We start from the raw sequence: 21,560 nt of genomic DNA on the forward strand, positions 1-21,560 counted from the left end.
ACAGCATTGATCTCTATGAGAGATCAGTGCTATGTATATACAAGCCCCCCAGGGGGGCTTCTAGTGTATGTAAAAAAAAAAGTAAAAAAGTTTTTTTATTAATAAAAAATCCCCTCCCCTAATAAAAGTCCAAATCACCCCCCTTTTCCCATTTTATAAATATAAATTAATAAATAAATAAATTAATAAACATATTTAGTATCACCGCACACGTAATTGCCCGAACTATTAATTAATCACATTCCTGATCTCACACGGTAAACGGCGTAAGCGCAAAAAATCCCAAAGTGCAAAATTGCGCATTTTTGGTCGCATCAAATCCAGAAAAAATGTAATAAAAAGCGATCAAAAAGTCGTATATGCGCAATTAAGGTACCGGTAGAAAGAACGCATCATGGCGCAAAAACTGACACCTCACACAGCCCCATAGACCAAAGGATAAAAGCGCTATAAGCCTGGGAATGGAGCGATTTTAAGTGACATATATTTGTTAACAATGGTTTGAATTTTTTACAGGCCATCCGATACAATATAAGTTATACATGTTATATATCGTTGTAATCGTAACGACTTGAGGAACATGCATAACAAGTCAGTTTTACCATAGGGCGAACGGCGTAAATGCAAAACTCCCCGAAATCAAAACAAATTCGTTTTTTTTTTTTCAATTTGACAGCGCAAATGATTTTTTTCCGGTTTCACAACATATTTTATGGAAAAATTATGCCTGTAATTGCAAAGTACAATTGGTTTCACAAAAAATAAGCACTCATATAAGTCTCTAGGTGAAAAAATGCAAGCGCTATGGACTTTTAAACATAAAATGGAAAAAGCAAAAGCGCAAAAACGAAAATTGGCTTTGACCTTAAGGGGTTAATATGGATGAGATGTTTATGCTTTATACAAAGGCGGTGTTCACATACTGTAATACAATGGCCATTGTTTAACAATGGCCGTTGTATTACAGCTCAGAACTGGATGCATTTTTACATGTTCCTATGGCCGATGCTGCCATATCCGCCAAAGGAACATTACTGAATCGTTATTTGAGTTGCAGGCACCTTTGGGTGTGCCTGCAATTCAATTTACCATTGAAACATACAATGTATGGCCGTAAGCATGACCGTACATTGTGAGAACAGACTGTGAATAATGGACGTTGTTTACAGTCTGCTGGCCAAAGTCAATTATTTCCACAGCAGGGGAATAGCGGTCGTAGTGCAATAGTGTGCACAGAAGTCGCTGTTCGCCATAGGATTCAACATAGTGTATCCTTTTTTTTTTAAGAATGACGGATGTTATAATCAGCAACAAGGGCCATTCTTGTCAAAAAAGAATACGCTGTGTGAACATAGCCATAGCAAAATTGGATTGGATTTGCGTTTCTGTGTTTTCAATGCTCTCCTGGTTTTGTTTGGAAAAATACTGACCGAAATGCTGTGTGTGAACACAGCCTAAGTGTCATAAGCCGAGTCATGCACTCTGATTCCGGCTCTGCTTCCATAAAAGCTTGTCTTTTCCCCTCCCTCCTTGCCTGCGATAGAGCCTCAGGACCTGAGTGTCCCATGACCTAGCATTTAAGCTGATTGTTATCCCTGGTTCCTTAATTTTGGCTTTGGCTTTCCGACTGCTGTACTTTTGTACTTTGCTGACCGTGTATTACCGACTTGGCTTTCTGACCTTGAATTGTCTGTCTTGTCCCCGTTTTGTGGTGCCCCTGTGCAGGCCAGGGACTGTCGCCTAGTTATCCGCTGCCACTAAGGGCAGTTGCGGTAAGCAAGCAGGGTTAGCGGGGCGGGTGTCAGTGCTAGGGCATCACCTGTCCTGTGTCCTCCTGTCCCAAACCTGACACTAAGGCTATGTTCACACAATGTATTTTTTTAATGACAAGAACGGCCATTGTTGCCGATTAAAACCACATCCATTTTTGTCATTAAAAAAAGTGTTGCATTGAAATTAAACACAGTGTATTGAACAACGACCATTGTTTAATACAGCCGAGGAAACAGTTGACATGCCAATTATTTCCGGACGTTGTTTCCAAACAGTGGCTGCAAATAATTGACAGTTCACACACTGGTTGTCTCAATGGTTAATTGATTTCCAGGCACACCCATACGGCCGGCAGATTTCCATGAGTTTTAAATAATGATCCTCCGGCCGGTACTACATGAACATGTTAACCCCCTCCCGCCGCTGCACAGCAAAAACTGTCTCTGCAGCCTATGCCTTAGGCTGCAGCGACGTTAATTTATGATCGAGGATTGCGCCTGTGTCATCTGCGGCCGGTCCCGGCTATCAGTGATAGCCGGGGACCCGCCACAACTCCCAGTACCGGAGCCACACTAACCCTATAGATACTGCAGTCAGCACGACCACAGCATCTATAGGGCTCCTGACAGAGAATTCTACCTCTACAGAGGGAGAATTCTCTGTCAGATGTCTATCGGGGCTCTGCAAAGTGATCGCAGAGCCCCGATGGTAGCCATGGAAATTGGAAGCCTCTGGCTTCTTGTTTCCTGGCTACGAAGGCCGGCGAAGGAGGGAAGAAGGACTCACACCGGGCGCGTGGCAGACATAGGGACATCAGCTTATGGGATCATTATGATCCCATAAGCTGATGTTAATAAACCACCTGGGCATTATGGAATCAATGACCCCAGGTAGTGAAAGGGTTAAACAGTGGCCTTTGTTTTCTGTAGTGTGAACATAACCTAAATCTGTAAAAGTGTAGAAATCATTTTGTAACTGGTAAAACATGGCTTTTATAGAGCCTTTTTACTGTACAATTTGAGACGATGTACAAACGGGATAAGATTTTTTTCATTTTTGACTATAGTTTTGCTTTAAGCCTTCATATTTGCAAAGACTTAAGTTTTAAATGAGATTATTCTGTCCTCAGAAAGAATCCTTATCTAGTCTCGAAAACACTTCAACTGAAATGCAGCGTACTGAACATTTACAATTTACATCCGCCATCAATTCAGGCAGTGTTCCATTCCTCTTCTCGCAGAAGCCACATCTGAGTTTGGCTCCATGACCTGCCATTATGAGCCCATGAAGAAGAATGTTTCAATTCACACTGATGAAATATTAATTTCACATCCAGCCCAGGCTAGAAAACCAATTTAGCTAAGCTGGATACTTTAACAAAAGTAATGAAGAACCATCTTTATAGCTTACTAAAAAGCAATATAAAATAAGCATCAGAAGACAGGCGTTTTTAAAATCTATCATATTTATTCATCGCAAGCACATGAAAACTATACCAAGCCTCCGCTTAACCTCATTCATTGTACTTTGTTCCAAGGTAAAAGAGTCATTTTGATGAATCTGTAAAATTTTAATTATACTACTGATTTGCATGTCTAATTTCTCAGATTCAACGCTAACCAGGGCAGTCAATATCTAACACAGGCTCATTGTTTAAATAATTGTTTTTCTCATTGAGTCTCGTAACAGTAAATCAAAGCACATACAGTACTTCTACGAAGGTAACAAAGTTTTCACTTAACAAGAAAAGATTAGGATACACTATTGTACACTGTTCTGGGCAGGTACAAAATTGGTACAGGTGGATAATGAAAGATATAACACTTTCTTCTGTGTACTCGCTCCTCCTAGTTCCCCCTAGTTCACTGATGGCAAAGCTTTAGCTATCCAGGCATGATGGGAATTGTAGTTTTGCAACAACTGGGGGGCTGCTGGTTGGACACCAGTTTGTTAATTGGTCTTCACCAGCTATTGTACAGGTCAAAATATTACCACTCTTGAATAGTGTACTGATCCACCCTGCCGGTCTACCCCAGTGCACTGAGGCTCTACCCCAGTGCACTGAGGGTAGTAGTCCTGACCCCAATGACACTTAGGATAAAGGTAAGAAAATACCCTTCTGTAACAACCGCAACCTTTCAGACTTCTGCACCATCTCCAGTCCATAAGGTACAACAGAGGAGGTATTTTTTGACTATCATCTCGTGCTTTTGTGGTTTCGAGTTATTCCTCTGCTGTGGTAATTGAGTCTCAACCACACCCATCTCTTCTTCTGCTGAGTTACTTTTTGGATGTATAACAGTTAAGTTTGGTTTTGTTTCTGTGATTGACAGCCTCCGTTACCACTCTAGCTTCTCCTGTTCCTTTTGTGTGTTCCAACATCAAAAATTGAGTCCAGCTCCCAGCCAAGTGTTGTGAACAGAGCTTTTATTTTTCACCTACCACCATACACACACTGCGACATATCCCCCAAAAAGACGCCAAGGCGTTTCAGTTGTTAACTGCACCCTTAATAATGGTTTAACTCTATCCTCATCTTGTAGCCACAGGCCCTCAGCGCATGTCATGTAGCTCCACCCCTCCTTTCTTTATTTCCCTGTTGTTCTGACTCTCTGCTATTGTTATTTGACTATTCTACTGGATATGATTTTGTATTTCGCTGCTTGCTGGTTCTGACCCTTGGATAGTTTACTCCATGTATTTGTCTTGTTTTCATTCTGTTTATCAAAATTTGGCGCAGGAAGGGGCCGTTGTTAAGTTGTCCTCTACTGCTTAGGGTAGTTGAGGCAAGTAAGTACTTGGCAGGAGATATGAGTGCATGCTCTTTCGGACCTGTGTGGGGCTACACATGAAGCAAGCTGCAGTGCATTGTGTATGCTGACACTTTTCAACCATAACTTGCATTAACCTTTCCCTCGTGTTTAAGTTAATCTTGTATGCCCATGAACTTCTGGTTCTCCATTTGTCATTCTTTTGACCACGTCTGACCACACTAACCACAACATACAGACAATGCTCCAAAATGACAAGTCATCTTCTCATCATAATTTGCTTCTCGTCAAAGTTACTTAGGTGCTTTTTTTGGTCCTTTTTCCTGCTTCCGACACTTGACTGACTGTCCACTTAGTTCCTATTAAATCTATGTATTGGCAGACTGAAAGTCATAATACACTGGTCGTCGATGTCAATGGTAATAACTGTGATCAAAATAACATGACCTCGATGCACCAGAATGGTGATAACATGGTATAACAATAGTTGATCTAAACTTATTCTAGGCAGTTTTCAGAAATGGCAGATTTATTAGTCAGTTTTATACAGTTTGCACTGTCTAAGAATTACACCGTTTTAGTAAATCTGGTCCAGTGCATCAACTTGTCAGATCAGAGATAAATGGATGCCATAAAAATGTGCTCACCTGATAGATCTGTGATGAGTACCAGACATAACACTGTGAGGGACTTCAAAAGTGTAAAATAAATTGGCTGTAGCCCCAATCGGTGATGACGGGTCCAGGTACAGTCAATGAAGCAATAAAGCACTTGTGTAGCAGACAATCAACCCATCCAGATTATTTATTTACGGGCAATACATTTTAATGTTGGTTTCAATATTTTACTTTTATCTGGGCTCTGAACCTGCAGCACTTGTTACACCTGTACTTTTCATTATGCCTGCTATACATTGCACTTTAAATTGACTAAGATTATAGATTTTCAGGGACTTTATTACTATTATACCATGTTTAAGGCATCATACCAAATGCTAAAAAGCTATCATTAGGGGTATAACTAGAGTTAGACAGTTATTATACATTAGGCCCAAAACAGGCGAAAATTCTGGACTCTTGGACTCCTGTCTGCCTCATCAGTGTCTCAATGTAATGTGTTGCGCGCCTCTGCTCTCCGCCGCTCTCTGCTCAAAGAATTGACATCTTAATTCTTTGAACGGAAAGCAGAGGCGCGCAACACATTACATTGAGACACTGAGGCAGGTGGGATTTTAAGCGGAGGGGGATTTCCACCTGTTTTACTCAGTGTGAACGGGCCTTTAGAGTAACAGGGCCCTCTTGTGATCACACAATAATAATTATGTACTCTCTTAACATTACTGCCTCCATTTCTTTCCCTTTACAATAGAGCAACGACCCCTTTGTACTCCCCTAAACAATAATCTTTAAGTGTTCCCCAATACATTCATTTTTATTTTAGTCTTAAAGGGGGTTTCCAGGAAAATAGAAAACTCTATTTACTGCCTCCCCATGCATTAAAACAGTAAGAGAGGATATGCTTACTGCCCTCTCCCCCAGCCACACTCACTGTCAGGTCTACTTGTCCTGACTCTGCTCCCATCTTGCCAGATTTCCATTACATCCCACTAATAATAGGGGGTGGGACACGAGGGGCTCTGGGGTGGCATAATGAGAAGCTGGCATCATGGGGAGCACTAAGAACGGTTTAAAGGTGAAGTGTGGCCTCAGATCTCCAGTGATTTCCTCAAGTTTTCTAAGCAATGTTCAAAGCCCCCTTCAACTCTAGAATACCCTATCAATTCCCCATCAATTGCAGATAATGCAAAATTGATCAACTCTAAGTTTAAATCCATGTCTCCGACAGACACGGAAATTACGTGATTAGATGATTATAATAACAATCAACGTTGATTCCAACAACAATATTTGAAAATTAAACAATGATTGCATACAACAATAATCCAATATAATATGGAGAGGTATAATTTGTAATGAAAAACAATCCTTGTGCATAAATATCCGTAATACACTCATTGACACTGGTAGGTGCATACCGTACAGTACCTCAATGTCCTTGTATACCTGGAGTGCCCACTGCCCCATCATGTAGAATGTTCTACGTTACACAAGCTCCATCCTAATGGCTCTGCTGTGCACATGAGGCCTTGAACAGCAAATTAAGCGTTTAGTCTTCAATTCCATTGTAATCTTGTTTTAATGCTTAAGTGTAACATGCTGGCTATTAAACTTTTTATATAGGCTTGACTACTTCTTATGTAAAGTCATCAGAGCTTAGCTCAGCCTTCCTTAACAAGATTATTTTATTAAATATATTAAAACGAATATTTGAATATGAAACGACATGGATATAAAATATAGACATAAGAACATATAGTCAGGTTTAATACGCCATTAAGCATATCTTATGGAATTTGTCAGAAACTCCTTCTTATGTAGTATTTTAGTTCTTCTATCTCTAGTTCATTGCACAGAATATTTTTCCGTGTCAACCATGGGAAAATATACAGTGACAGCCTAAGTTCTCTAGTAATTCTAAATAGCGGTGAAAACCTTATTTAACCCCTTTGTGTCCACAAATTGTAAATATACGTTCCTGCCATGAAGGGGCTTTTAATGTGGGCATGGCAGAGTCATGGCTGCAAGGGGGTCCCGATCACTTCGACTGACAGGCGGGGGTCTTTTACCTCCGTCTGTCCAATCAGTGATCTGTGCAAAGACTCTGCTCTCAGGTAGACTCTATGTGCAGATCGCCAATAGAAGTGATTAATGCCGTGTAATGATATAGCATTGATCAGTATATTTAATCTAAAGATTGCATATTGTAAAAAACAAACAATAAAAGTTAAAATTACATTACCTACTTTTCAATTATATAAATAAAAATCTGTAAAAAAAAAATTTAAATAAACATATTTATATATAGTAGCGTGAGGAATTGTCAGATCTTTTAAAATATCACAATATTTTTCCGCACGGTGAAAAGCGTATTCAAATAGAGGAAAAAAAACAAGAATTGCTGATTTGTCATTGATATGTCCTGGGTTCAAATCCCACCAGGGGCAACATCTGCAAAGAGTTTGTATGTTCTCTCCGTGTTTGTGTGGCCTTTCTCCCACACCCAAAACATACAGTACTTTAGATTGTGAGCCCTACTGGGGACAGGGAGGAATAATTGGCTGAGCTATGTAAAGTGCCGAGGAATCTTTGTGCACTATACAAATAAAAACCAAATTATACCAATAAAAACTAGAGATTGAGGTGTAATGCATGTTGGGAGATGTTGTTTCCTGGCCAGGTGCCATGACATAAAACTGGAATCATTCATAAAAGTTTGAATTTGGGGCTAGAAGCCCAGCAGTAAGGTGTCAAGTGATTGGTGGGGGATCAGTGAGTGCACCCATATGCTTTTTGTGCATTTTATCTTTTAAGGGATTACCCCTTTAAACCAGTGATATCCAAAAAAGCTATCAATACATAAAAAGGATGAGAATGACCTTGATGACGAAAGCAGTGTGTGTGTTAGTTGATATATAACTTTTTACGTAGTTTATAGATGGAAACTCATGACAAATATATAGGGGGAGATTTATCAAACATGGTGTAAAGTGAAACTGGCTCAGTTGCCCCTAGCAACCAATCAGATTCCACCTTTCATTTTCTAAAATTCTTAAGAGTCTGTGAGGAATGAAAGGTGGAATCTGATTGGTTGCTAGGGGCAACTGAGCCAGTTTCACTTTACACCATGTTTGATAAATCTCCCCCATTGTGATTAGGAGATATATATATATATATATATATATATATATATATATATATATATATATATATATATATATATATAATTATTATTATTATTATTATTATTATTTTACCCCTTACAGGGAGATTTTTTTTTGTATTTTATTGCCAATTATTTATAAAGCCCCAATATAATCCATCTTGTTCTCGCTAAAGAATGTAATCACTCACATCAGTCATTGTTGCCAGTGTTTTCAGAATCGAATTTCCCTTACACATTCACACATAACTCTGGTTTAATAGAAAGCTAATGAATTTATTAGGTTGTTTTCTGAGAGTGGGATAAATCTGGACGGCACATAGGAATCCCACACAAGCATGAGAGCAAGAAATGTTCATAAAGAAGTTGTACTAGGCCTTTTGTTGTATCCTTAGTGACTTCTCCTTGCTTCTAATGTACAACAAAATCTTTGTACGGAATCATTCCAGGAGTTTGCAAGAATCCATCTGTGTAACTGGCATCAAGAATTTACTGAAGGATTTTGTGTTGTCTTTTTTTTCAGTGGAAAGGGGAAGCTTTATTTGAACTTAAAGGGCTACTCCAGAGGGGGGGAAAAAGTTTTCAAATCAACTGGTGCTAAAAAAGATATACTGATTTATAAATTTCTTTCATTGAAAAAATCCAAACTTTCCAGTATATATCAGCTGCTGTATGTCCTGCAGGAAGTCTAAATGGGTCTGGACAGTTCCTAAAATGGACTGAGGTGGCAGCAGAGAGCAATGTGTCAGACTGGAAAGAATACTCCACTTCCTGTAGGGCATAAAGCAGCTGATATATACTGGACAGTTAGAATTTTTTCAATGAAAGAAATGTATAAATCGGTGTATCTTTTTAGCACCAGATTTGAAAACTCTTTTTTTATTAAATTAATTTTCCAATCTTTATAACTTTCTGTCACTAGCTGACTTAAAGGGGTTATCCAGGGAAATTCTTTTTTTCTTTCAAATCAACTGGTTTCAGAAAGTAATAAAGATTTTTAATTTACTTCTATTTAAAAATCTCAAGTCAAGTCATCCAGTACTTATCAGCTGCTGCATGTCCTGCGGGATATGTTGTTTCCTTTCCAGTCTGACACAGTGGTCTCTGCTGACATCTCTGTCCGAGACAGGAACTGTCCAGAGCAGTAGTAAATCCCCATAGAAAACCTCTCCTTCTCTGGACAGTTCCTGTCTCGGACAGAGGTGTCAGCAGAGAGCACTGTGTCAGACAGAAAAGAAAACAACAATTTCTGCAGGACATACAGCAGCTGATAAGTACTGGAAGACTTGAGATTTTTAAATAGAAATAAATAACAAATCTATATATTTTTCTAAAACCAGTTGATTTGAAAGAGAACGATTTTCGCTGGACAACCCCTTTAATTAACAAAATCAGGGCTTTTCTGTATAATAGTGTTAAATATTGACCTATATTTTATTAAAAATAAAGGAAAAATATAGTGACTTGAATCCCCACCACACGGTATTTCTATTAATATTTCAAAAACAATTCTTATAACTGATTTTGGCACCTACATGAATAGATTATACAATGTATATTGAGGACAATTTGTAATAAACATGCTTGCAATTAGTTTTTTATGGTATAGACATAATGACTGTAACAAATCCTCGTTGTCTCAGTACAAACCATTAATAGTGACACTGTGTAAACAATAATTACTATTCACTTGATGGAATAGAGTTCTAATTTTCCTCATTCTTTTCCAGAAATTTTACAGTAGTGAATTCGAAGATCATTGTCGTCACTATTCATCCAGAGCCAAAATATACAGATTCCATGGTAGAGATTGAACTCGCTCATCTGAACAACGTAAGTGTACGTACCAAAAATATTTATTTCTATAACATTTTCAATTGAAGATAATATTGATTTATTTTTGCTTATTAGAATAGAATAGAATAGACTATTAGCTGAATAACTGTGGCAGACAGTCATTTGTTCTCAAAAACTACAAAAGAATTCACTAAATACACATAGAATTCAATATGACTGTGCTCATCTTTAGTTCATCTTTGACACCAAGGCCAAAGTGGCCTACCAGAGGGAAGTTTTGACAGGGAGACATTTTGGGTGAAGACTAGAGAAGAGCAAATTCACATTAACAAAGTCACATGTTTTGCAAAAGAAGAGCCCGTGGAGCCTCATCAAAGAGTTTCAAAACACAGGACTAGCCAGATATCCCTGCAGGAAGGACAAAGCCAAGGGGTGGCTCCTGTAAAGAATCCACCAAAACACCATAATAAGTGGCCCTATAAGTCAATGTACTGACAAGGGAAAAACCAAGGTCAGGTATCCATCTACAGACAGCTGTTTCAGGGTGTTGCCCCTCATCAGTGTGGAGCAGGATTCTGGCTAGATGGGATCAATGCCTAGTAAAGTGATAAGAGACCAGCCAAGTGACAACACTGCTGGCTGCTAGTGAAAGCGCTCAATGCAGTGAAATCCTAGGTACATTGCCCCTTGGGAAATATGAACATGCAAAAGAAGTGACATGTTTTGTTAGCTCGGCAGTTGGCTTATCAGCCAGCTGCCTTTAAACTCTGTGCTGCTCCGTTTCAGGTGCCTGAAAGAGCTGGATCCAGTCCTGGTAAACTTCGGTCAGTTTCCCAGGACTAGATCCAGTTTTTCAGGCTTTGGAGTTGCATGGAGTTCAAAGGCAGCCGGCTGACAAACCGACTGCCGAGATAACAAAGCTCTTTGCTTTGTTGATACTTTAAATTCACTCATCTCTAGTGAAGACCGCCATTTCCATCTTTATTTAAATTAAACATTCTAAGTGACCATAGTCATGGATGGTGTTTGGAATCCACATGAGGTCCCTATGTACAAAAAAGCACAGATATTATAAAATGTTGTCTTATTTAAATTGCAGGCACATTTAAGGGAAGCCTGCCATCCAATTAACCATTGAAGTCCATGCAATGTATCGCCATCAGAATGGCCATATGTTGTGTGGACAGAGTGGGAACAACGACTGTTGTTCTTGCATTAGCGGCCGCAAATAGCTGACATGTCAATTGTTTGTGTGGATTTAGGGGGAACAATGGCCATTGTCGTTGCGGCGTGTGAATGAAAGGGGCTGGATTGCATTGACTTCAATGCAATGCCGCCCAGGCTTAAAAAAACGGCCATTGTTTTAATTGAGAACAGCTTCTTAAGCGACACCATCGTGTACAACATTAGTCCAGCATTTTCCTACACACATGCCTTTGGGTGAGAACCCTGCCCATTTTATGCAAGTATAGAGACTTGCTTACAATTAGTAACCATCTCACTTCAGGTCCCACCAGTCTCTAACCAACAGAACTCCCCATATTTTCTTCTGTTACGTCCTAAAGGCTCCACAATTCATGAGACTGGAATTCCCCGAACACAAAGTCGCCTAACCACACAGAATGTGCCATAATATTACCCAGCATAGACAAATGCAATGTGATGTCAATTAGAAGGTTCGCACAGAAAATGTTGGCATATATACATCTGTTTCACCACAAAATTGTAGAAACAAAGCTAACTTCCAGATTTGCGTAAAACAAGCAGTAGCAAGGGACAGCACTCATCCAATAGGCTAAAGCCATTGTGGAACCACTTATGACCATTTGACCAACACAGCCACACTTCAATGCTTTGTAAATCCCCCCCCCCCCCCAAGGTCTCTTAATATAAAAAATAAAACATTTTCTAACTAAATTTCAAGAGACAATTGTCCAAGCAATTGGAAATCCATGAGCATCTCTACTTTAGTTCCCAGTAGATCCCACAGTAAGCCTCAGTACCTAAGGCACTCAAGCTTCAACTGAGTGTAATAATGTGTGAAGCGATGCCGTATTTTATGTCACCTGCAATGTAAATGGTTTTAAGGCTGTAAAGTGTTTGCAGTATCATTTTGTTAATGATCGGCAGGAGGTATTTGCTATTCTGCACCAAGCTCGAGATGCTACATCTACACAATATTGATGAGGTGGTTTATAAATAGGTCTACTCATACAGGGCAGGAAAAATGGCTGATGAGGGTGATGGTTTGGAAACCTTGTTCTTTTTTCCTAGATTCTGAAGCACTTTAGCTCTTTGCATCAATTAGTGGAGTCTCCTCTATTTATCTTTTAATTCAGGTCAATTGCTTTCCCATCAGATAGCTAACATGGCTGCACCACGCTGTTGAACTCCAAGTGTTTCGTTTACCATTAGTAATTTCCTACCTGTCTTACAATAGAAATTGTAGGGTTATCAACACCTAGATAATGTATAGAAGGGAAAAAAAACTACTAGCATGTTCAGATATATGAATGCTCATGCTATTATGGCTAAAACCCTTGAATGCTTGTTATTTGTGTTGAGTATTTTACAATACTCAAATGCTCAGTCTCGTGATGGACACCATTAAAGTCAAGATTACAGCAATTTTTCAGAAGCTCCAATTCGGCAGAGGGGAGGGTGTCTGGTCCATTTGAAAACACCAGAGAGTGATGCAAACAAACAGTAGGGGGAGCATGCAGACTCACAGACTGCTGTATTAGCTGTACTAGCTGTATATTGCACCACTATAAACTAAGTAGACCATATAATACTGGCATATTATACTATATACCAAATGTTTTTTTTTTTTCACACAGGGATATTACTAGTCCTAAAGAGCACTTTTGGGTAGTTGTGGATCCCAACATGTTTCTTGGCTAATTTAAAGAGCCACTGTCGTTCAGTTTTTTTTTTTTTTTTTTTTTGCAGAAATCAATAGTACAGGCGATTTTAAGAAACTTTGTATTCGGGTTAATTAGGCGAAAAATGCTCTCCCCCTGTTTTCATGATTTTCTTTGGAGGGTGGAGGGAGATGAGGCACCAAAACAGGACAACAAAGAGTTAATTTACAGCTACATCACCGAGCTATCTCCTCTGAAATCAGCACTGACCTCTCTGACCTCTGAATAGCGGCTTTCACACAGCTCCCACTGTGTAATCCTTTGTTCTCTGCTGGCAACTAATCTCCCTCCTCCCCTCTCCATAGGTTACACAGGGCTCGACTGATGTAAAAGAGTCGAGATTTCCTGATAATGAGCAGTGAATGAGAGAGAGGAGGGGGGTGGAACCTGGGGAAAGTCTTTTTGAATGCAGATAATGGCATATTTGCCAAATAAACCCAAATACAAAGTTTCTTAAAATCGCCTTTACTATTGATTTCTGAAAAAAAAAAAAAAAAAAACACTTACACTTTAAGCTTTAAAACATAAAGGGAGGAGACTTGCTATTTTACACCTTGCAATACTCAAGTATAGAGTACTTTCAAGCACGCCAATACTCAAGCAAATAGTATACTCGCTTATCTCTATTAGTTAACAGTGAGAGCAATTTATCCAATTGTAATGTATTCCCTAAGCTTTTTTATTCTTTTGTGTTGGGTCTATATGACTTCTGATTTCTTATATGTATCAAGGTCATCTTATTTCATATATCTGTAAATATACAAGAACATTTTTTAGCTTAATATACTCATCATTATAATTGGCCTTTAGCTTCTGCATCTGCAGTCATAGCTTGTAGAAATATTTTTCCTAAATATCTTCCTTTTAAATGCCTGCCTATCAATGTCTTTAAAATGCTCATAGTACAAGCTTTTACAATTTTTACTGCGGATGTACAATGTACAAGGCCACCGCAAACCTAAATGTACTAAAGCGCCCGATGGTATGACACAATACTACAAACTCTTACTTACGGACAATTATTTCACACCCTAAGGCAAAATATATATATATATATATATATATATATATATATATATATATATATATATAAAATATAACTTTTATTGAAATTTGCTATTGAAACTCATCATTTAAAACAACCCATAGTGATCAAAAACAACGTGTTTGTGAGCCCCTGCACTCAGTAATATATGACTCAGATATGGGGATAGTTTTTTTTTAAGGATACACGTGTATATGGCCGAGGGGAGGAAAAAGTGCTCTCTCACAGCTATACTAAGATGTATAATCTCACCCTGCCTTTTGGGGTGACCCACCTCCTTAATAGGGTGGCCCCAACCACGGTGCCGGACCCTCCCTCAACTCTAAGTGCAAAGGGAAAAAAAAAAAAGTGACAACCGAACACGTGAGTAAACTGAGGCTACAAAAAATGCCCCACCATCACCCTATATACAGTAATCTATATACAGCTAGTTCCGACGCGTTTCTCCTGTCTGATTACACAGGTTCATCAGGGAAACAATTGATTACATGAGTTGTATGCATAAAATCGATACTGAATATAGAAAGTAGAAAATACTAAAAAACACAGACCACACGTAATTCAGTGCTTATTTACTAATAAGGGAAATCCTTCAGTGCTGGACTTTATAACACTGCTAACACTCAAAAATCACATCCTAGTGTGCTACATGTGGTTAAAATGGAACACACTTTATCAGTCGGATATAAGTATGCACAATACCATAAGAGATATACCGCCTAAAGTTGGTGGCACCTCTAGGCCTGAATGAATCTATTTCATTTACCAGTTTTTTGTAAATGTATCTGTTTTATTTACCTGCGTTTTGAAAATTGGCCCTATGATTAGACGCTTTCTGGTTTGGCGGGTCCAACTTTGTTATATAAAAATGTTATAAAATTGTAGCATATCTCCCTATCTGTACATCTTTGTATATCTTTGTGCTTCTATTGATTATTAATTCCATCATACAATGCCCATACGTATTTTCAGAGTTTTGTTTAGGAAATCTTCTTATATTATTAAACTGTACTATCTTTTTTTATTTATTCACTCAATTTTTTTATATTTAACCCCTATATATGTTTAAAATCACATCATATATTACTGGAGGTTTTGTACCTATCTTAGGGTCCCGTAAGGTCACATTTGGATAGGACTAAGTAGATATGTAACTCATCTAGTTTAGGACCTGTAAGCTCTAATATCTAGGGGGTTACATGACATTTCGCTTGTCATGTAGGTACCCCTTGTAATGTGCGCTCATAGTGACTTGGAGCACATATTGCGTTCCAAAAAAACTATAACCTTGCTATAGATGGGAATCTTGTCTCGGGTGGAGTGCAAGATGCGTTCCACTGACCGGATATGCCTATTGGCTGCTTTCATCTACGCTACCTCCCCTGTAGTGGAGCGCATGTTGCGTTTCACCCGGTGAAGGTGAGCGGCTGGCTGCACACAAGTCACTTCCTTGTGCATGTTGCGTCTCACCCACCGGAGGTTCGGGGATGCGTTCCACCGTCGGGAAGGGGAGGCCTCTAAACATCTAAACCGCATGCCGGGGTCTTGATGGGAAACTCGCACAGGTGTTTATAGCGCTACAGTAGTCCCACTGTCAGTCCAGACCATCATCAGACCCGGTACTATGCTCATATCACTATAACAGACGGAATGGCATTTATTGGCATCATCTAGAGCTAAGTATATTGTGACTTTGCCTTAAGTAATTATCCCAGTTGGTCTGTATGGCGGATGCCGTGACCTTTTTTACTGGATGCATGTGTTTGATGGTTATATTCTTTTATGGTATTGTGCATACTTATATCCGGCTGATAAAGTGTGTTCCATTTTAACCACATGTAGCACACTAGGATGTGATTTTCGAGTGTTAGCAGTGTTATAAAGTTTAGAACTGAAGGATTTCCCTTATTAGTAAATAAGCACTGAATTACGTGTGGTCTGTGTTTTTTAGTATTTTCTACTTTCTATATTCAGTATCGATTTTATGCATACAACTCATGTAATCAATTGTTTCCCTGATGAACCTGTGTAATCAGACAGGAGAAACGCGTCGGAAATAGCTGCATATAGATTACTGTATATAGGGATGGTGGGGCATTTTTTGTAGCCTCAGTTTACTCACGTGTTCGGTTGTCACTTGTTTTATTTTTTTCCCCCTGCACTTGAGGAAGGGTCCGACACTGTGGTTGGGGCCACCCTATTAAGGAGGTGGGTCACCCCAAAAGGCAGGGTGAGATTATACATCTTAGTATAGCTGTGAGAGAGCACTTTTTCCTCCCCTCAGCCATATACACGTCTAGCCTTCAAAAAAACCTCCCTATCCCCATATCTGTGTGCAGGGGCTCACAAACACGTTGTTTTTGATCACTATGGGTTGTTTTAAGTGATGTGTTTTTTAGCAAATTTCAATAAAAGTTATATTTTATATATATATTTTTTGTCATAGTACAAGCTTGCAGCCTATGGAACATTGAAGAGGCTGCAGCCAGTGTCGGACTGGGGTGTCTGGGGCCCACCAGAGGAAATTATTCTGGGAGCCCACCAATGAAGAATCAGTAAAAAAACAACATGTCAGTCAGTGCAGTACTAAAATGCAGGTTCTAAAGCTGGGGGCCCACCGGAGGATTCTCCCGCCCTCCGGTGGGCAAGTCCGACACTGGCTGCACCCTTCACTTAGGAGCTGTAACCTCTTCAAACAGCTGATTGCAGGGGCTGCCAGAAGTCGGACCACCTGAATGACTCTTCGATGTTGTGATGTAGAGCTAATAATATAGTTCACAACTTTCTACTTTCTTCTAGAGACAGTGGCACTCTTATCCATGGGCTTTGTGTGATATTGCAGCTGACCCTTATTTACCCTGTCGGAAGAGAAGGCCTCTGTCGAAGCTCACTGGTCTATTCACTTTCATCCACACCCAGAGAGACGTTCGGCTAGAGACTTCCTGAGTGATAGGTGTACAGCCGCTCTGGGCATCCAGTGTCGCACAGGCCTGAAGGTTTCACGAATCAGCTGAAGGGATGGCGTCTGGGGACTCCATTTAAACCTCCCCTAATATCTCAGCTGTGCCTGTCATAGTTTTAGGGCCCTGTTACACAGAGACATAATGACATAATCTTCATGTAATAGAAACAATGATCAGCCAATGACAACGATCACTGGCAGATCGTGCCAAATGCTTTGACACCAAAATCATCAGCACCATCCGTGCATCACGAGAAATGCGCTGTGGACACTAACCGATTGAACACACTGTTAATACATTACCTGTCCACTCTCCCAATGTAGCAGAACAGCGCTTGTTTACATTATTGATTGGGCCATCATCGACCCGTCTAGTAGTACCCTTGCTGTCCCTGTGCTCTTAGTTTATCTCCTGTGTTTTCCCTGATCTTTTACTTGTCCCCTAACTTTGGCTTGGTTCTGTTTTTTTATACTGACCGTATTCCCGACCTTTGTTTGGCTTATGGTAATCCCTCTGGTTTCCGATTCGGTCCTGCATTGCTATCTTGGTATGAATCTCTGGCTTTTTTACTGACACCTGACAGCCTCAGCACCTAGCAGGGTAGGGACTGACGCCAAGTCGTTGCCTGCCGCCTAGCGCAAGCCTGTACTATGAGCGGTCGCCATTTTGAAATTAACCGTTCACAAATCAAATTATTTTTTATTTTTTTTGCAAAGTTCGGAACGAGTCTCGGTTTGGGATGTTCACTTTGCTCATCTCTATTGGGTAGTCTACCCCTATCAACAGTGCCACTACCTTGCGGTCACTACCAATCAGTGGATTCAATGGCTGCCATGAACTATTTTGATGATCATAAGGTGACATACCTCCTATTTGGCCGACTCTAGTTTTATATATGTTTGATGTCTCACATGCACTTTACAGTAGTCATCCTATTAAATGGATACACAGAGTCTCTATTAGGAAGTCTCTATTATAGAAGTACACATTATGGCAGCATATTGCTTTCTACTGATCTAACTTGCAAACCATCAAGTCAGTTCCGTCAACATCTGTTACCATAATGCATTCTTATCACAACAGCTAAGGCAGTAAACTTAGATTTATTATAGGCCTTGTTTAACATTCTTCCTAATGCTGTCAAGATTAAATTTCTATAAGCTGACAGTTGACATTGCGAAAAAGTGAACAAATATGGTGCTATGAACATCACAGAAACTCATCAAACTTCTCCTGTGACAGGTATTTGTTAAGCAAATTATGAAAGTGGATACAAGTACGGTACGGTGCTACTGAAGTTTACTTTCTAATGCATGAAGTACAAAGAAAAAAAAAAGAAAAGAAACAAAATACATTTTCTTGAGAAGATCCCAACCCATCTGAACCAAAATTTTCTGTGAAAGAATCTGTATATTTTGAATGTAGTGGCCCTCTTACCAGCTCACCCAAGCCCAAAACACATATGACGGCCCGTGCACAAAATAGATCTGAATGACCCATAGAGCGATGAGAAATCTTATGTGGCTAAAAACGTAAAAACTAAAGATCACAGTGTGTACATACCCCACATCCCCATTCATGTAGAAACTGTTCTTAGTTTTAGTAAAATACATTGATTTTTTTTTTTTTTTGCTATATTGGACCACTTTTCCAAAAGATCATTTTTACTGCTATTTTGGATGGTCATGTTATATGGCTATTTTGTAAATTAAGATGTTTATAAAAGAAAAAAACTATACAATATACATGCTGAACAGAATATTTTTATTTCAGGATACAATGGCCCAAATTTACTAATGTGTCTCTGCCAGAATTTTGGCTGAAAAAGATGCCCACTGGGCTTTTCTTCACATTTGTTATGTACTGGATTTTAGACACTTTTTCACCTGGTACAAAAAAAAGGGTGGGGTTCATGAAAAAATGGGGTGTGGTCTATTTCGAATTTCAAGCCAAGTAATAGATGGTTAAAACTTTGCTTAAAAAAAAACTAGACAATCTTTAAGTGCAACAAATTTATCAAACAGGCTGATAAATCTGGCACATTGAAAGACTTGTCTAGTCTAAGTTTGCACTTAGATGGTTTTAATAAATGTGGGCCAATCTTCTTATATAGAACACAATAGAATCAGATCTGACAATTAACAATTAACCTCCAGATTTTTACAGCAGTCATTGAAGGGGAACTATCCCCTGATAGCCCCTAATGCACATGGGGCACCAAGGAGGAAGATATGTCTCTTACCTTCCTCCTGAGGTTATTAGTTGAATCCACGGCCTGGAGCACCCTTAGGAGAATTGCCCCACCCCCATGGCACTAAGCCGGTCCCCTCCTTTTAATAATAATCACTGGAGAAGGTGGGCACGATGGGGGCAGGACAGTGCTCCTAACGTTGCTCTGGGACGTGGATTCAATTACTAACTGCATGGGAACGGCACAGAGGAGGAAGATAACAGACATACCTTCCTCCTCGGTGCCCTGTACACATTAGGGAGCTATCAGCAGGTTAGAGTAGTCTAACCTGCTGATAGTTCCCCTTTAAGGGTCCTTTTACACATATATACGGCACTTGCTTGCACAAATAATTGAATGGCTATGCTACACAAACAATCGCTGTATAGGTTGTCTGGTTATTTAAATCCATTCTTATTGGTCGCACATCTTCAGTTTAGATGGGCAATGTGCAGCCCATAGCAATGATTTTACCAGCTTCACAAACCATCATATCGGCCAACAAGCGAGAGTTTGCTCACTCTTCGGGTGATCGCTGATTCTACATGGATGGATTATAGAGTGAATGAGTGTTCTGAGACAGATCTATACTCCATATTATGTCCACTGACATAAAGAGCCAGAACAGTGATGTGGAAGGGTTAGTATAAAATGGTATAAAAAGCTTAAATCTCATGGGACATTGTAAATAATAGCAGGATTTAATATATTTTCGTACCCTATAAAATTGCACATACATCTTACTATTCTAGTTAAGCTGCTTGTTGTCATAAAAAGCATCCGCAAAATCCCTTTAATAAAAATCTCTACACAAGATGAAACACCTTAAAAGGGCATTTCCATGCATTTACTTTATATCATCTTACAACGCAAAGCCCATTTTTCGAATATTATGATATATTAGGTAAAGGATTAAAATGTACATCAAATGAGCATAAAGAGTAAATGATAGAATTAGGTATAAGAACGGCTTGATATTTTGAACACAAACACTACATATCCTCAGAAATTGGCCCAAGAGCTCCTTATCAGTCATCAAAGAGTAAGTATGTAAATTTCCGCTGGGCTGAAAAGCAGTGACATTTTACCTTGAGTGAAAAACTGAAGCACTCTTTTTCCTATTAACCTTAAGCAAACTTTTTTTTTACCTCCTGGGTTCTTGCTTTCTATGTTTTTCTTAGATTAAGGAAGAGACACAGAAATCTCATATTGCTTCTATGAAATGATATAAAGACACATAGGCCGAAAGTTACTAAAATGATCTAATTCTAAAAACTTAGACTACACAGTCTAAGGCTACGTTGACACATCGTATAACACCGTCCATTGCATAGGACAGTGCTATACTGCCAGTCCCTAGGTGGCGTTCGGCACGTTCCTGCAGCCGATACTGCTGTATTGACTGCAGGAATATTTTTTTACAATTGAATTGAGAGCACCGTTGGGTGAATCCCTATAGGCCCACAGTTAATTGCTAAATTGGACAATTGGTAGGCAGCTACAACAAACAATCACCTACAATCTCTCCTTGCTCTGCTCTACCTGTCTACTGCCATCTTGGTCTCTCCTCCACACACAGCCGACTGGCCACCTCTTTAAATGAACTGCCTTCTATAGAGGGTGAGGTGCTGGCATCACAGAGGGGCCTGAAGCTTATTGGACGGGCGCTAGGGATTATGGCTAATCCCTTTCTCCCGCCCAGTGACGCTCCAGACAGCATGTGCGTTTTTGTTTTTGTTTTGTTTTTGAAAATTTCCATAACAAATTGGTGGGAATTCGGTTTACAGAACGAAGTGAATCGATGGCCCAATTTACAGCGAATTTTGATTCGCTTGATTTGCTTTGGTCATCTCTATTTAGGTGATTTGTAAAGTCAGAAAAATACAGTAATGCATTCCATTGAAGTCAATGGAATTGTGGCAAAAACCAATGTCTTTTTAAATAGACATGGCAGATGTTTTTTTTCTATTTTTTACGTTGTGTGGACATAAACTAAAGTGAATCTGTGCACAAACGCAACCCCCCTATCCCCCCCCAAAAAAAAAAAACCCGCTTGGGTAGCCAGCTTTAATACATGACCTGTCCTGGGATCCGTTTGGCCACTGATACCATTATTTTCTAAAAAAAAAACATATTTAAATCCAGTGGTGCAGTGTTAAAGAGAGGAGGCCTAGATCGTTCTTGCCCTAGGCTTCCCAGGTCTTCCTCCTCACCCTCGTTATCTTAAGGAATACTAACAGGAGTGAAGATCAGGTACAGCAACAAGGGACAAGGTAG

General features: G+C 39.5%; 1 protein-coding gene across 4 annotated transcripts in view; it reads left to right on the forward strand.

The window, feature by feature from the left end:
* The window catches only part of ADGRB3 (adhesion G protein-coupled receptor B3), a 669,464-nt gene that overhangs the window by 439,172 nt on the left and 208,732 nt on the right, over window positions 1-21,560 (forward strand). For 3 of the 4 annotated variants that reach the window (XM_069974585.1, XM_069974587.1, XM_069974588.1), the window contains one exon: window positions 10,055-10,163. In XM_069974585.1, coding sequence (XP_069830686.1) covers window positions 10,055-10,163 — 109 coding nt within the window. The remainder of the gene's footprint in view (window positions 1-10,054; window positions 10,164-21,560) is intronic. The other variant, XM_069974586.1, reaches the window with a different exon arrangement.

The sequence above is a fragment of the Dendropsophus ebraccatus genome, chromosome 6 (assembly GCF_027789765.1).
Source record: "Dendropsophus ebraccatus isolate aDenEbr1 chromosome 6, aDenEbr1.pat, whole genome shotgun sequence".
Taxonomy (NCBI): domain Eukaryota; kingdom Metazoa; phylum Chordata; class Amphibia; order Anura; family Hylidae; genus Dendropsophus; species Dendropsophus ebraccatus.